The 16,866-nt window shown below is 57.6% G+C and overlaps 1 protein-coding gene across 1 annotated transcript in view; it reads left to right on the plus strand.

Moving 5' to 3' along the window:
• Window positions 1-16,866, plus strand: part of LOC140411021 (uncharacterized) — a 399,297-nt gene that overhangs the window by 222,275 nt on the left and 160,156 nt on the right. The window contains exon 31 of the mRNA XM_072499979.1: window positions 16,460-16,613. Within this exon, the coding sequence (XP_072356080.1) occupies window positions 16,460-16,613 (154 nt within the window). The remainder of the gene's footprint in view (window positions 1-16,459; window positions 16,614-16,866) is intronic.

Here is a 16,866-nt window from a genome sequence, read left to right on the forward strand (position 1 = left end):
ACTATTATTCTGTGATTCTGTCATACCTGTCGCTGACCAGATTGCACCCTATCATGCCTTGTTAAATTAGTTTTACTGCTGTTACTAGGCAGATCCATGACACTCTTCACATACTGAATCAGTCCACATCCAGGTCTGCTGCATTTGGACAATATCCAAGGTCGAGCTGACAAGTGGCAAGTAACGTTCATGCCACACAAGTGCTAAGCAATCTCTGGCAAGTGAGAATCTAACCATCGCTCCTTGACATTCAATAGCATTACCTTCGCTGAATCCCCCATTAATAGCCTGAGGGCTACCATTGACCAGAAACTGAATTGGACTAACTATATAAATACTGTGGCCACACGAGCAGGTCCTGTGGTGAGTATCTCACTTCCTGACTCCGCAAAGCCTGTTCACCACCTACAAGGCACGAGTCAGGAGCGTGATGGAATATTCTTCACTTGCCTGGATGAATGCAGCTCCAACAGCACTCAGGAAGCTCAACACCATCCAGGACAAAGCAGCCTGCATGATTGATAACCCTTCCGCATTCACACCCTCCACCACCGATGAACAGTGGCAGCCGTGTGTACCATCTACAAGATGCACTGCAGGAACTCACCAAGGCTTCTAAGGCAGCATCTTCCAAATCCATGACCACCACCATCTAGAAGAAGGGCAGCAGATACCTGCGAACACCTGCATTTACACATACATACACGCACTTACACCTCCTCACACACTCAAAAGCCACGGCAGCGTTTCTTGTTTACCGCAATCATCCACAAACAGCAATGCGATAACGCCCAAATCATCTGTTTTTTTGTGAGTAAGAAGACAGGGAGCCAGATTCTCCGATTCTGGGGCTAAGTGTGGAGGATCTGTGGCATTTTGCGTGGAAAAAAATCGGCGGTGCCCCCTCACCGATGCTGCAACCGAAGAGGGGCTAACAGCCACACCACGTAAATCTCCCGGCCTCCACAAAATAAATGGCCGGAGAATGGCCGGGTCGGTGGCCGCGCATGCGCACGGTGACGATCTGCAGCGGTCGCGCCGTTAAACATGGCGCTGGCCATGCGCGGACCCGACCTGCCAGATAGTGCCCCACTGGCCACCCCCCCCCCCACCTGCCCCCCCAGCCCTCGCGGAAGACACCCCCCCGGCCAGCAGCGCGGCTCCCACCCGACTGCTGGTCACAGTCCGCAGCTTCCACACCCGGGGCGAAATTCTCCGTTATCGGCGGAAACTCCGCCGATCGGTGCAAAAAAACGGCGCAAATCCCACTTGCGTCACGTCATAAAAATGGGCCGATAGTCTGCGGCCCGAAATGGGCTAGCAGCGACGTAACGGGATCCGCGCTTGCGCAGTGGTTCACGCCGTGCAGCGTCATACGCGCTGCACGGCGTGACGGCTCATAAGGCCGCGCAGCTCCCCCCCCACTCGACCGGAACACCCGACCGCAACACCCGACTGGATGGCTGGCCGTCGCTCAGCCCCGAGGTTCGAGTCACGCGATGTGGAGCAGAGGAGGGACACCCTGTATCCCGGGCACGGCCGCAGAGTTGCCCCACGCCACAGCCGGCGTCTGTGGAGGGAGGTGGCAGAGGCCGTCACCGCTGTGGCCCTAACACCACGGACAGGCACCCAGTGCCACAAGAAGGTGAACGACCTCGTCAGAGCAGGCAGGGTGAGCCTCCCCATATCCCCCCTCCCCATATCCCCCATATCCCCCCTCCCCCATATCCCCCATATCCCCCCCTCCCCCATATCCCCCCTCCCTCATATCCCCCCTCCCCCATATCCCCCCTCCCCCATATCCCCCCTCCCCCATATCCCCCCTCCCCCATATCCCCCCTCCCCATATCCCCCCTCCCCCATATACCCCCTCCCCCATATACCCCCCTCCCCCATATCCCCCATATCCCCCCCCATATCCCCCATACCCCCCCTCCCCCATATCCCCCCTCCCCCATATCCCCCATATCCCCCCTCCTCCATATCCCCCTCCCCCATATCCCCCATATCCCCCCCTCCCCCATATCCCCCCCCATATCCCCCTCCCCCATATCCCCCTCCCCCATATCCCCCTCCCCCATATCCCCCCTCCCCCATATCCCCCCTCCCCCATATCCCCCCTCCCCCATATCCCCCATATCCCCCCTCCCCCATATCCCCCCCATATCCCCCCTCCCCCATATCCCCCCTCCCCCATATCCCCCCCTCCCCCCATATCCCCCATATCCCCCCCTCCCCCATATCCCCCCCTCCCCCATATCCCCCCCTCCCCCATATCCCCCCCTCCCCCATATCCCCCCTCCCCATATCCCCCCTCCCCATATCTCCCCCCCATATCCCCCCTCCCCCATATCCCCCATATCCCCCCTCCCATATCCCCCCTCCCCATATCCCCCATATCCCCCCTCCCCCATATCCCCCCTCCCCCATATCCCCCATCCCCCATATCCCCCATCCCCCATATCCCCCCTCCCCCATATCCCCCCTCCCCATATCCCCCCTCCCCATATCCCCCCTCCCCATATCCCCCCTCCCCATATCCCCCTCCCCATATCCCCCCTCCCCATATCCCCCATATCCCCCTCCCCCATATCCCCCATATCCCCCTCCCCCATATCCCCCCTCCCCATATCCCCCCTCCCCATATCCCCCCCTCCCCCATATCCCCCCCTCCCCCATATCCCCCATATCCCCCCCTCCCCCATATCCCCCCCTCCCCCATATCCCCCCCTCCCCCATATCCCCCCCTCCCCCATATCCCCCCCTCCCCCATATCCCCCCCTCCCCCATATCCCCCCTCCCCCATATCCCCCCTCCCCCATATCCCCCCTCCCCCATATCCCCCCTCCCCCATATCCCCCCTCCCCCATATCCCCCCTCCCCCATATCCCCCCTCCCCCATATCCCCCCTCCCCCATATCCCCCCTCCCCCATATCCCCCCTCCCCCATATCCCCCCTCCCCCATATCCCCAAGTGAATCCAGCCCTAACCTTAACCTCTGCAATGCACGCGCAACCGATGGCGTGCATTCATATACCTGCCTAACACTGTTGCCTTTTACCCCTGCCACCACCCCCCCCCCCCCACAGGAGAAGCGCGCACACAACAATAGGGAGCATGTGAGGACTGGAGGAGGGCCCGCTGATGAGAGGCCACTGACCGTACACGAGGAAAGGGCCCTGGAACTGGCTGGCGGACCTGAGGACCGGGAGGTTGCTGATGCAGAGGTCGGGGCCCCACGAGCAAGTGAGCCACCAACAGCCCGTCCCCATATCCCCCCTCCCCTATATCCCCCTCCCCCGTATCGCCTGATCACTGCCTGATGTCTAACCATGCATGCTTCATTGTGAATCGCAGGACCAAACGTCCAGGCACCCATCCCCGCAGATGCAGACCGCCCGCAGGATGCCCCTCGGAGACCACGGGAGACGGAGAGACCCGCACCCTCCAGCATGCGACGCCCGCAGGATGCCCCTCGGAGACCACGGGAGACGGAGAGACCTGGAGCAACAGGGAGACGACACCCCCGTCACGTGCGGGAGCGACCACCCAGCGATGAGGGGGGCAGCCACAGGCCCCCGTCACATCCGAGCCAGGACACCACTACCCAGGACACCACTACCCAGGACACCACTACCCAGGACACCACTACCCGGGAAGACGAAATACCGGACAGTGACTCAGAGTGGATGGGTGGAGACGAACCCCCACCCCAAAGTGCCATGGACTCAGAGTGGGACGAAGAGCACGACACAACGCCACTGCTGTCACCAACACCCTCCACCATCGCAGAAACACTCACCACGGTTGGGCACTTTAGTGATGAGGCGTCTGGTACACTCACTGGTGCGCACAACACAGCCGTCCTGCTACAGCAGGTGGAGGTAGGAGCAGCAGAGGGACCGGGCGGTCGGAGGGCAGCCCAGGCCAAGTGAACATCTGCCGCCCAGATGGATCCCGGGTTCCTGCAGTTACCACACCCACACATAGATCCAATGCAACCACCGACACGGAGACGAGCGAATAGGGTGACGGGTGGCTTGCGGCGGCTGCGGTCGCAGGTGGAGGAGTCCACCCGCGTCCAGGAGCTGGGAGTGGTCCCGGTCATGCGTGCCACCCAGGCTGACACCGCACGGGTGGCGTCCGCGGTGGAGGCAATGGGTGCGACGGTGTCAGACATGGGGAACGGTTTGTGAGGCCTGGGGCCTTCCGTGCAGGCGGCGTCTGTGGCCCAGGAAATGGCTGCCCTCTCACAGGAGGCCATGAGGCAGTGCCAGCGCCAGATGGCAGGGGCGCTCAACGCCATAGCCCAGTCTCAGCAGGCCATGGCCCAGTCTCAGCAGGCCATGGCCCAGTCTCAGCAGGCCATGGCCCAGTCTCAGCAGGCCATAGCCCAGTCTCTGCAGGCCATGGCCCAGTCTCTGCAGGCCATGGCCCAGTCTCAGCAGGCCATCGCTGAGTGCATCGGCGCCAGTGGCCATGTGCGAGCTGGCGTCGCACTGTCGCAGACAGGGTTCGACAACCCCCTGGGCTCCATGGCTGCAAACCTGCAGACCCCTGTCGATACCAGCACGGGCCTCCAGGACTGGCAGCGCCAGATGTCGGGGGCGCATCGGATGGCCAGTCCGTTCGCATCCCCCACCCATGTAGAGGCCTGGGGGCCATCGGGCACCCCGAGGGAGGAGGAGGTGGTGTGGTCCGTCCCGGCTCCCTCTGTAGGGGAGGTCCCGGTACACCGCGACACCTCGGACTCCCCCCCCCCCCCTTCCGTCCCAGGTGCATCGGGTGGGCAACGGGCAGGACAGGCTGGCAGCTCGCCATCCCAGTCGCCCGGGCCGCAGCCTGGCCCATCTAGGCCAGGACGCCCCAGGAAACGGCCACCAAAGGGATCCGGTGTCAGAGGGCAGGAATCACAGGAGTCCACCTCCAGTTCTGCTGTACCGTCTGGGGAACCACGTAGACGTAGTCAAAGGGCCCGTAAGGCCAAACAATTAGACACTGAGTAAGTTGGCACGGGTGCAGAGCACAGATGAGTTTTAGGGGCTAGGGCACGTGCATGAACTCCTTTGGTTATTAAAGTCAATGTTACACCTACCGAAGCTGCCTTTGTGCTCTGTCCAAAGTGTGCGGGCGTGTCATGTACGTTGAGCGCAAGTGTGTGTGTGACGGGTGGTCTTACCTCAGCCCCAGGTGAGTCTGCCCCCTTCCCCCTGGGCCGCCATCAACATCCCCCGGGCAGAGGACGGGACCGTGCGCTGCAGTGTCACAGCCGCATGCAGGGATGGTCCGGGTGGATGGTGGTACTGTGGCCATGGGTCAGACATAGTCCAACGGTGTAGAGCCAGGAGCTCATCGGAGGCGGGTTGTCATCATCCTCCATGGCCTGCGATAGACACGCGTCCACCCGCAACTGGGTGAGCCCGGCCCGTGGGATCGGCAATTGGGGGTGGGGGGGGTGGTGTGCATGCGGGTGGGGTGTGTGGGGTTGGGGAGGGGGGCGAGGGTGCTGGGTGGGTGGATGGGTGGGGGGTGTGGGTGGTCGGCTGTTGTCATGGTGTGCGGTCTGTGGCCATACTACCCGATTCCCACGCCCATCTAGTCAGTGAAGCGGGCGTCTATCAGTCTGTCCCGTGCCCGCTGGGCCAGCCGGTAACGGTGGACAGCCACCCGCCTGTGTCTACCCCGTCTGCCCTGACCATTGCCCCCATCCCCCTCATCTGGGAAGGACTGGACCTCTTCCTGCTGCTCCTCCACTCCGCCCTCCTCTGCCTGCGGCACATCGCCCCTCTGCTGGGCTATGTTGTGCAGGACGCAGCACACCACAATGATGCGGCCGACCCTATCTGACCGATACCGGAGGGCGCCCCCAGAGAGGTCCAGGCACCTGAAACGCATCTTCAGCACGCCAAAGCACCTCTCGATCACTCCCCTTGTCGCTACATGGGCATCATTGTAGCAGTTCTCCGCCTCATTGCGTGGCCTCCGTATAGGCGTCATCAGCCACGATCGCAATGGGTAGCCCCTGTCGCCCAGCAACCAGCCCCTCAGCCGGGGATGGCGTCCCTCGTACATGCCGGGGATGGATGACCGCGACAACACGTATGAGTCGTATACACTGCCTGGGTGACGGGCGCAGACGTGCAGGATCATCATGCGGTGGTCGCAGACCACCTGTACGTTCATTGAATAGGTCCCCTTCCTATTAGTGAACACGGCCCTGTTCTCTGCAGGTGGCCGCACGGCGACGTGCATCCCATCGATCGCGCCCTGGACCATGGGGAACCCGGCAACGGCAGAGAAGCCCACGGCCCGGGCATCTTGGCTGGCCCGGTCCACGGGGAAGCAGATGTAGCGGTGCGCCATGGCATAAAGGGCATCTGTCACTGCCCGGATGCACCGATGCACCGATGTCTGCAATATGCCAGACAGGTCCCCACTCGGTGCCTGGAATGACCCCGTTGCATAAAAGTTCAGGGCCACCGTAACCTTGACGGACACGGGGAGAGGGTGTCCCCCGCCAGTGCCACGCGGTGACAGGTGTGCCAGCAGGTGGCAGATGTGTGCCACGGTTTCCCGGCTCATCCGGAGTCTCCTCCTGCATTCCCGGTCCGTGAGGTCCTGGTATGACTGCCGGGGCCGGTACACACGGGGCGCCCTCGGGTGCCTCCGTTGCCGTGGGGCCACGACGTCCTCCTCCCCCTCCTCGTCCTGTCGGTCAGGTGTCCCTCCAGCCTGGGCGGCTGCCGCCTGCCCCTCTGCGGCAGCCTGCGCCGCCTCTCTGGCACGCTCCTCCTCCTCCTCATCCAGGGCAACATAGACATGAGCGGCTGCCACCACGGCGGCCAACATCGCTGGATGGTCTGAAAACATGACGGCCTGGTGGGGGGGAGGGGAACGACGACATGTCATCATTGCCCATATCCCCTCCTCCCCCCAGCCAGGTGGCATGGACCGCATGGGTCCAACTGTTGGAGGCTGGCACCTGGCCAAGTGGACCAACTCATTTGCCCTCCCATCACCCACCCCGGCACGGACCCCCTCCCCAACCCCCAACATCCACCCCGGCACGGACCCCCTCCCCAACCCCCAACCTCCACCCCGGCACGGACCCCCCCCCCCCAACCTCCACCCCGGCACGGACCCCCTCCCCAACCCCCAACCTCCACCCCGGTACGGACCCCCCCCCCCAACCTCCACCCCGGCACGGACCCCCCCCCCCAACCCCCAACCTCCACCCCGGCACGGACCCCCTCCCCAACCTCCACCCCAGCACGGACCCCCCCCCCCCCCCAACCTCCACCCCGGCACGGACCCCCCCCAACCCCCAACCTCCACCCCGGCACGGACCGCCCCCCCCAACCTCCACCCCGGCACGGACCCCCTCCCCAACCCCCAACCTCCACCCCAGCACGGACCCCCCCCCCAACCTCCACCCCGGCACGGACACCCTCCCCAACCCCCAACCTCCACCCCAGCACGGACACCCCCCCCCCAACCTCCACCCCGGCACGGACCCCCTCCCCAACCTCCACCCCAGCACGGACCCCCCCCCCCAACCTCCACCCCGGCATGGACCCCCTCCCCAACCTCCACCCCAGCACGGACCCCCCCACAACCTCCACCCCGGCACGGACCCCCTCCCCAACCTCCACCCCAGCACGGACCCCCCCCCCCCAACCTCCACCCCGGCACGGACCCCCCCCCCAACCTCCACCCCGGCACGGACCTCCACCCTGGCACGGACCCCCTCCCCAACCTCCACCCCAGCACGGACCCCCCCCCAACCTCCACCCCGGCACGGACCCCCTCCCCAACCCCCAACCTCCACCCCAGCACGGACCCCCCCCCCCAACCTCCACCCCGGCACGGACCCCCTCCCCAACCCCCAACCTCCACCCCAGCACGGACCCCCCCCCCAACCTCCACCCCGGCACGGACCCCCTCCCCAACCCCCAACCTCCACCCCGGCACGGACCCCCTCCCCAACCTCCACCCCAGCACGGACCCCCCCCAACCTCCATCCCGGCACGGACCCCCCCCAACCCCCAACCTCCACCCCGGCACGGACCCCCCCCAACCCCCAACCTCCACCCCGGCACGGACCCCCTCCCGGCACTCCCCCGGAGCCCAGCCTACTCTAACCACCCCCCCCCCCCCCCCCGCCGCACACACACACAAGCCGAGACACACCTCTCCTCACGCAATCAGTCTGCGGCCACGCCATTTCCTGCCCAGAGCCAACCCCCCAGGCCGTCACTCACCTCCTCGCTGGTCGGCGTGAGCCTGGAGCACCGGGTCACGCCGATGAAAAGGAGGTTTGATTGACGTCGACGTGAACGGTCATCACGTCGACGGGACTTCGGCCCATCCGGAAGGGAGAATATCGGCAGGCCGAAAATCGGCTGCCTTGCGCAGACCCGTGACATTCTCCGCGGCAGCGGCGCCATTAACGCCCCGCCGACTTTTCTCCCTTCGGAGACTTCGGCGGGGGCGGGGGCGGGATTCACGGCGGCCAACGGCCATTCTCCGACCCGGCGGGGTTCGGAGAATGACGCCCCCGGTTCCCGCACGGCTGAGACCATGAGTGAACTGCGCTGGCGTGAACGCGGTCCATTGGGGGCGGAGCATCGGGGGAGGGCCTTCAGGTGACGCGCTGAGGCCGTCCCAATGGCATGTGGCCATTTCGGAGGGACCGGAGCATTGAAGACGTGGGTCAAACAGACGCCACCCCCGATTTTGGTGTCAAAAAGGATTCTCCACCCGATCGCTGATTACGAAATTGGCGTCGGGGAATGGAGAATCCCTCCCAATACCTGCAATAGTGCACTGCTCCCTCAGGACTGCACTGGAGTGCCAGACTTGATTTTTGTAGATTGGAACATTAACTCAGACACCTGTGACTCGAGGAGAGCTGAAGAGGGGCGAGAAGTGACTGGTGTGGACTATTAACACTGGCATTGGCCTGTTGACTCACACACTTACACCTACTCACACACTTCTAGAAATATTCATGCCTGGGTAAGTAACTTGCCATTTTAATTACCACTTAATGAATGTTGCTATCACAATTAGCATGACTCACCTGAAAGCAATGGTCACACTGACATGAGACTGAATCAAAAAGGCTTGAAAGAATATTATCCTGTTTTACAACAAAAATATGTAACTTGTCTTAATCTCTCCCTCATTTGTAACTCTGAATCGGGTCCAGTGGTGTGTGTGATAGTAAACGGATCATTTCTTTTTCTGTATGATTTATTGTTTCAGAGAGAGAGCCAGGCTGGAACCTGATCTGCTTCATGACAGGGAGCCCAATCCAACACCCAACTAAACCGTCCTTAGGAGAAACAGGAATGCTACTGAAGATATTTTATTGTTTTACATAAATGGTAGAACCATTTAATTAGTGATTCAGCACCAGAATATTAATATACATCTGTCCATTTGATCAATGACACCTGATTATTCATTAGTTAGTAACAAAATGAGAGAGTTCAGTTAATACCCTGAATCATAAGAATGAACCTTAGGCAGTTTAGATATGCCACCCGAAACCAAAGATTGATTTCTGGCCTTGAGCTCACTTTTGTAATATATTATTATTGGTGTAATATATATCATTCTTTTAAATTACATTTTTTGGGGTCAATTATTTTACTGACAGCAGCTTTTTGTTCTGTAACAGATTTTCAGCATTCTCCACAGCCTTTGATACTTATGATATTCATAGTAAATGTTTTATTAATTTCTGCGATGTGGGTATCGTGGCTAAGCCAGCATTTATTAACCATCCCTAATTGCCCTTGAGAAGGTGACGTTGAGCTGCCTTCCCTGTGGTGTTGGTACACCCGCAGTGCTGGTAGGGAGGTAATTATAGGATTTTTACCCAGTGGCAGTGATGGAACAGCAATATATTTCCAAGTCAGGATGCTGAGTGGCTTGGAGGGGAACTTCCAGGTGGTGGCGATCCCAGGTACCTGCTGCCCTTGTCCTTCTAGATGGTAGTGGTCGTGGGTTTGGAAGGTGCTGCCTAAGGTGCGTTCCTGCAGTGCATCTTATACATGGCACACACGGCTGCCACTGTGTGCTGCTGGTGGAGGGAGTGAATGTTTGTGGAACGGTTGCCAATCAAGCGGCTGCTTTGTCCTGGATGGCATCAAGGTTCTCGAGTGTTGATGGAGCTGTATTCATCCAGGCAAATGGAGAGTATTCGATCACACTCCTAACTTGTGCCTTGTAAATGGTGGACAGGTTTTGGGGAGTCAGGAGTTGTGTTATTTGCCGCAGGGTCCCAAGCCTCTGACCTGCTCTCATTGCCACAGAATTTATCTGGCTAGTCCAGTTCACAGTTTCTGGTCAATGTTTAGCCCCCAGGATGTCGATAGTGGAAGATTCAACGATGGTAATGTCATTAAATGTCATGGGCCGATGATTAGATTCTCTCTTGTTGGAGGTGGTCATTGCCTACCATTTGTAACTTGCCACTTGTCAGCCCAAGCCTGGATATTATCCAGGTCTTTCTGCATTTGGACATGGACTGTGTCGTGTTGGGTGCTCTGCTACACAGACGAACCAACACGGTTGCAGATGGTACAACTCTGTTTTATTACTGTCATTAACAACATGTGTAAACTTGTTACTGTGGTTCGTTCATTACTGTTTAACCTGTGGACCCAGCCCTAACACTATCTTGGAGAGGCACTCAGCACATGTTGAATGTCTGAGTGGCTTGCTGTGAGCTCTGTGCCCTGAGCTGTCTCCTGCTGGAATGAGCAGGAACTGTGGTGTTCCCCGTTTTATAGTGTGTGTGCCCTTGCTTGTGATTGGCTGTGATGTTGTGTGTGTGTTGATTGGTCCGTTGATCTGTCCATCAGTGTGTATGTGTGTTTGCACCATGATGTTTATCTGAATATCATGACATCCCCCCTTTTTTCCAAAAATATGAGCCTATGTATTAATAAATATAGATGTGTATTGAGTGCAGCTGAATGTGTGTGTGCAATATCTACAACATGTACATGAGGCTAAACTATATACACAGGAAGGTGTCAGGTGCAACATAGCAACGAGGTTGTATCATAAACAAAACAAGTGTAAACATCAAGCATCAAAACAAACTCCTGTAACGACAAAAAGAGAAACATATTAACATTGGACTCACTAAAGTTTTATGCCACAATGTTGAAACAGGCTCATCAGTCCAGCCTAGTAGGTGGGCGACGAATTCGGGTTGACCTCCTCAAGGGTGGGTCAGGATCCACCGGCTGAGGAATGGGCCTGGCCACAGGCGACAGAGGAATGGGCATGGTGGCAGGAGGCTCCACGAAGTCGACATCAGGAACAACAGGAGCGAGCGCAGAAGCAGGCGAAGAGCCCGGTGATTGCGCCAGTGAATGGAGCCATCAGGCATGCGAACCAGGAACGAGCGGGGAGCCACGCGTCGGAGAACTTCGGCAGTTGCCGATCAGCCACCCTCTGGTAGGTGGATGCGGACGTTATCTCCAGGCGCCAAGGCAGGAAGATCAGTTGCCCGAGTGTCATGTGCCACCGTCTGCTGAGCACGCTGCTGTCGCATCCTTTGCAGTACTGGAGCATAGTCGGGTGTAGGAACAAGAATGGATGGCACAGTGGTCCTGAGGGCGCGACCCATCAACAGCTGGGCTGGTGAGAGGCCAGTGGCTAGTGGGGCCGAGCGATAGGCCAGCAGGGCTAAACAGAAGTCAGATCCGGCATCAGCAGCCTTGCAGATGAGCCGATAACGATATGAACGCCCTTTTCCGCCTTGCCATTTGACTGGGGATGCAGAGGGCTGGACGTCACGTGTGTGAAGCCATACGAAGCAGCGAAAGAAGACCATTCTTGGCTTGCAAAACAGGGCCCATTGTCCGAAATGACAGTAAGCGGAATGCCATGGCGAGCGAAGGTGTCTTTGCATGCCCTGATGACAGCGGACGATGTCAAATCGTGCAGGCGTATGACCTCTGGATAATTCGAAAAGTAATCGATGATGATGACGTAGTCCCTGCCGAGCGCATGAAAAAGGTCGACACCCACCTTCACCCAGGGGGACGTCACCAACTCATGGGGCTGAAGCGTCTCAGGGGGCTGCGCCGGCTGAAACCTTTGGCAGGTGGGGCAGTTGAGCACCATGTTGGCAATGTCGTCGCTGATGCCCGGCCAGTAGACAGCTTCTCGGGCCCTCCGCCTGCACTTCTCAACCCTGAGGTGGCCTTCGTGCAGTTGTTCGAGGACCAGCCTGTGCATGCTGTGTGGAATCACAATCCGGTCCAACTTTAGGAGGACACCGTCAATGACGGCCATGTCGTCCCGGACATTGTAGAATTGTGGGCACTGTTCTTTGAGCCACCCTCCCATCATGTGGCGCATCACTCGTTGTAGAAGGGGGTCAGCCACAGTCTCCCGGCGAATACGGGCAAGACTTGAATCATCAGCTGGCAGATTGGCCGATGTGAAGGCCACATGCGCTTCGACCTGACAGACGAACCCCTCCGACTCGGGCGGTATGCTCACTGCTCTGGATAGGGCATCCGCGATGATGAGGTCCTTTCCTGGGGTGTAGACCTGTTGGAAATTGTACCTCCGGAGCTTGTGCAGAATGCACTGGATGAGGGGTCATCTCATTCAGGTCCTTTTGTATGATGCTGACCAGGGGGCGAAGGTCCGTTTCCAAGGTGAACTGAGGGAGACCATACACGTAGTCGTGGAACTTGTCTATGCCGGTTAACAAACCCAGGCACTCCTTCTCGATCTGCGCATAGCGCTGTTCTGTGGGGGTCATGGCCCGCGAGGCATAGGCGACCGGGGCCCATGATGCAGTGTCGTCCCGTTGCAGGAGTACCGCCCCAATGCTGGACTGGCTGGCATCAGTCGAGATCTTCGTATCTCGAGGGGTGTCGAAGAACGCCAATACCAGGGCTGTGGTGAGCTTCATTTTGAGCTCTTCCCATTCCTTCTGGTGTGCGAGCAGCCACTGGAACTCCGTGGTCTTCTTCACTAGGTGGCGAAGAGCTGTTGTGTGGGAGGCAAGGTTGGGAATGAACTTCCCCAGGAAATTGACCATCCCGAGAAAGCGTAGCACTGCTTTCTTGTCTGCCGGCTGCGGCATGGCTGTAATGGCGCTCACCTTGTCTGCATCCGGACGCACTCCTGACCGGGATATGTGGTCCCCCAGAAACTTTAGCTCGGTTTGGCCAAAAGAACACTTGGCTCGGTTGAGGCGCAGGCCGTGTTCCCGTATCCGCGCAAAGACACGCTGGAGACGACTGATGTGCTCCTGTGGTGTGGTGGACCAGATGATGACGTCGTCAACATAGACGCGCACCCCTTTGATGCCCTCCATCATCTGTTCCATGATTCTATGAAACACCTCGGATGCCGAGATGATGCCAAACGGCATTCTGTTATAGCAGAACCTGCCGAAAGGAGTGTTGAAGGTGCACAGCTTCCTGCTGGACTGATCCAGCTGAATCTGCCAAAAACCCTTCGAGGCATCCAGCTTTGTAAAGATTTTAGCCCAGGCCATTTCGCTCGTGATCTCTTCCCGTTTGGGTATGGGGTAGTGTTCCCTCATGATGTTGTTGTTTAGGTCTTTCGGGTCAATGCAGATCCCGAATTCACCAGAGGGCTTCTTTACACACACCATGGAGCTACCCATGGCGTGGGCTCCGTGACCCGGGATAGCACTCCTTGGTCCTGGAGATCCTGCAGCTGCTGCTTGATGCGGTCTTTGAGTGGTGCTGGGACTCTACGAGGTGCGTGAATGACCGGGGTGGCGTCCGGTTTGAGCCGTATTCTGTAAGTGTAGGGAAGTGTGCCCATGCCCTCGAATGCCTCCTGGTTGTGGGCGAGGAGCGAGTGGAGCTGTGCCTTAAATTCTGCATCCGGGAAATCGGACGTGCCTTCTGGAGACAGAGCGTGTACCCGCTGAACGAGGTGGAGGATCTTAGATGCCTGTGCGCCTAGCAGGGAGTCCTTCGATGATCCAACTATCTCAAAGGACAGTGATGCTGTGTATGCATTGTGTGTCACCTGGAGCTGGCAGGATCCCATGGCCGGAATGACGTTTCTGTTGTAGTCGACCATCTTACAACGGGATGGCTGAATCGGTGGTCTGACCTTCAAGGCGTAGAAGGCTGACCATGCTATTAGGTTGGCGGAGGCACCAGTGTCTAAACGGAATGTGATTGGTGATCGGTTGACCGTTAGGGTGGCACACCATTCATCACCCGGATTGACGCTGTGCACTGGCATCGGCTGGTGGGTCCTGCTTGGGGACATCCGGTTCCTGTCAATGACCGCAACATGGAAGGCTTCCCGGTTGTCTGTATCACCGATCTGTATATCGTCAGGGTATGACTCGGTGTATGGAGGCTGAATGGTCCGCACGTCCCTGCGAGGCTGGCGGAATTGGGGAGCGTTGGCAGGTTGAGCTGCTCGACAGCAGCCAGCGTAGTGGCCGATCTTGCCACAGCGGAGGCATTGTCGGTTCTTTGCTGGACATTGCGGCTTTAAATGTGCGGATCCACAGTTGCCGCACGTCGTGACGTCATGGTGTTCGTTGCGCCATCGCGCATGCGCAGTTCGGTCCTGCGTAGAGCGCGCCTGCGCGTCACGTCCCTCTGCGTTGACGTCTCTTTTGGCACGTACAAGCGCGGGAGGGCGCGGAAAGAGCGCAAAATAGCCGCCCTCGTCCGGGCCGCGGGCCGGGAGGAATTCGATCGCCTGGACCCGCTTGGCCTTGTAGGACCCCTGCTGTGCCGATTCGGCCGCCTGGAATTGGGAGTACCGGCTGATCGCGTTTTCATGGAAGACGCAGGCTTTGATGACGGTGGCTAGGGTGAGGCTTTTAATTTTGAGGAGCTGCTGGCGTATGGTGCCCGAGGTGACCCCAAAATGTATCTGGTCCCGAATCATGGAATCGGAGGTGGCCTCGTAACCGCAGGACTGAGCGAGGATACGGAGGTGTGTTAGGAAAGATTGAAAAGGCTCATCCTTACCCTGCAGGCACTGCTGGAAGAGGTACCTCTCGAAACTCTCATTTACCTCGACGCTGAAGTGTTGCTCAAGTTTGAGAAGGACTGTCTTGTACTTCATCTTGTCCTCACCTTCCGCGAACACCAGGGAGTTATAGATGAGGATGGCGTGTTGCCCTGCCGTGGAGAGGAGGAGGGTGATCTTCCTGGTGTCCGAAGCATTCTCCCTTTCTGTGGCTTCTAGGAAGAGCTGGAAGCGCTGTTTAAACAGCTTCCAGTTGACGCCGAGGTTTCCTGCAATTTGGAGCGTCTGCGGCGGGCTGATGGTGTCCATGGCGCAGCATGGCGGATCACTGAAGATGTGTAGGTAGGTCTCACAGTTGCTGGGTTCCAATACTGGTACTATGTCGTGTTGGGTGTTCTGCTATACAGACGAACCAACATGGTTGCAGATGGTACAACTCTGTTTTATTACTATCATTAACAACATCTGTAAACTTGTTACTGTGGTCCGTTCATTACCCTTTAACCTGTGGACCCAGCCCTAACACTATCTTGGAGAGGCACTCAGCACATGTTGAATGTCTGAGTGGCACGCTGTGAGCTCTGTGCCCTGAGCTGTCTCCTGCTGGAATGAGCGGGAACTGTGGTGTTCCCCGTTTTATAGTGCGTGTGCACTTGCTTGTGATTGGCTGTGATGTTGCTTGTGTGTTGATTGGTCCATTGATCTGTCCATTTCTCTCTCTGTAATTTCTCTCTCTGCCATACACGTAATTGAATAATTCTGCATTCCATCTATTCCATCAGTGTGTATGTGTGTTTGCACCATGATGTTTATCTGAATATCATGACAGACTGCTTCATTGTCTGAGGAATGGCGAATGGTGCTGGACATAGCGTAGTGATCAGCGAAGGCCCCCACTTCTGACCTGATGACGGAAGGAAGGTCATTGATGAAGCAGTTGAAGATGGTGGGGCTTAGGACACTACCCTGAGGAATTCCTGCAGTGATGCCCTGGAACTGAAATGATTGACCTTCAACCTCCTACAACCACAACCATCTTCCTTTTTGCTAGGAATTAATGCAGGCTTCCTGAGAAATAATTTACAGTACACTATCAGGCAATGATGTATCCTGCATACTTCTTTTTAAATGTAATTTCTCTCTCTGCCATACACATAATTGAATAATTCTGCATTCCATCTATTAGCTCATAAATATTGATAGAAATGTGACTCCTCTGGTGTAAATGGTCAGAGTTATACGACCTGAAATATGGATGTTTTATCTGGTCTGACTGGAATGTTATTTGATTGTCATGCACACCGTGTGTTGCAGAATACTAAGCTGTATATTAAACCTTCTTGTTCACCAGTTGTCCTGTCGCAATGAAGGCAGCTGATGTGAAAGCAATTATCATATTTTCTGTGCTGCAAATTCACATTCTGACTTGTCTTTTCACAGGGAAACTTTTCTGTCTGCTGGGAATGTGTCAGCTTTTCAAACCGTGACGGACAGTATGTGCCAAGCACTGCCAACCATAAGTAACTCTGTAGTTAGCAGCCTGTATGGTTCATTGCTTCCTCTGCCACAGCCAATGGATGCATGGAGTACCAGGGTTAGTATAAGATAGAGATCTACCATGTCAATCCTGATCCACAGTGGCACAGTGGTTAGCACAGGTTGCCTCACAATGACAAGGACCCAGGTTCAATTCCAACCTTGGGACTGTGTGGAGTTTGCAAGTTATCTCCCCGTGTCTGCGTGGGTTTCCTCTGGGTGCTCTGGTTTCTTCCCACAGTCCAAAGATGTGCAGGTTAGGTGGACTGGCCATGATAAATTGCCCCTTAGTGTCCAAAAGGTTAGGTAGG

The sequence above is a fragment of the Scyliorhinus torazame genome, chromosome 4, assembly GCF_047496885.1.
Source record: "Scyliorhinus torazame isolate Kashiwa2021f chromosome 4, sScyTor2.1, whole genome shotgun sequence".
Classification (NCBI taxonomy): Eukaryota; Metazoa; Chordata; class Chondrichthyes; order Carcharhiniformes; family Scyliorhinidae; genus Scyliorhinus; species Scyliorhinus torazame.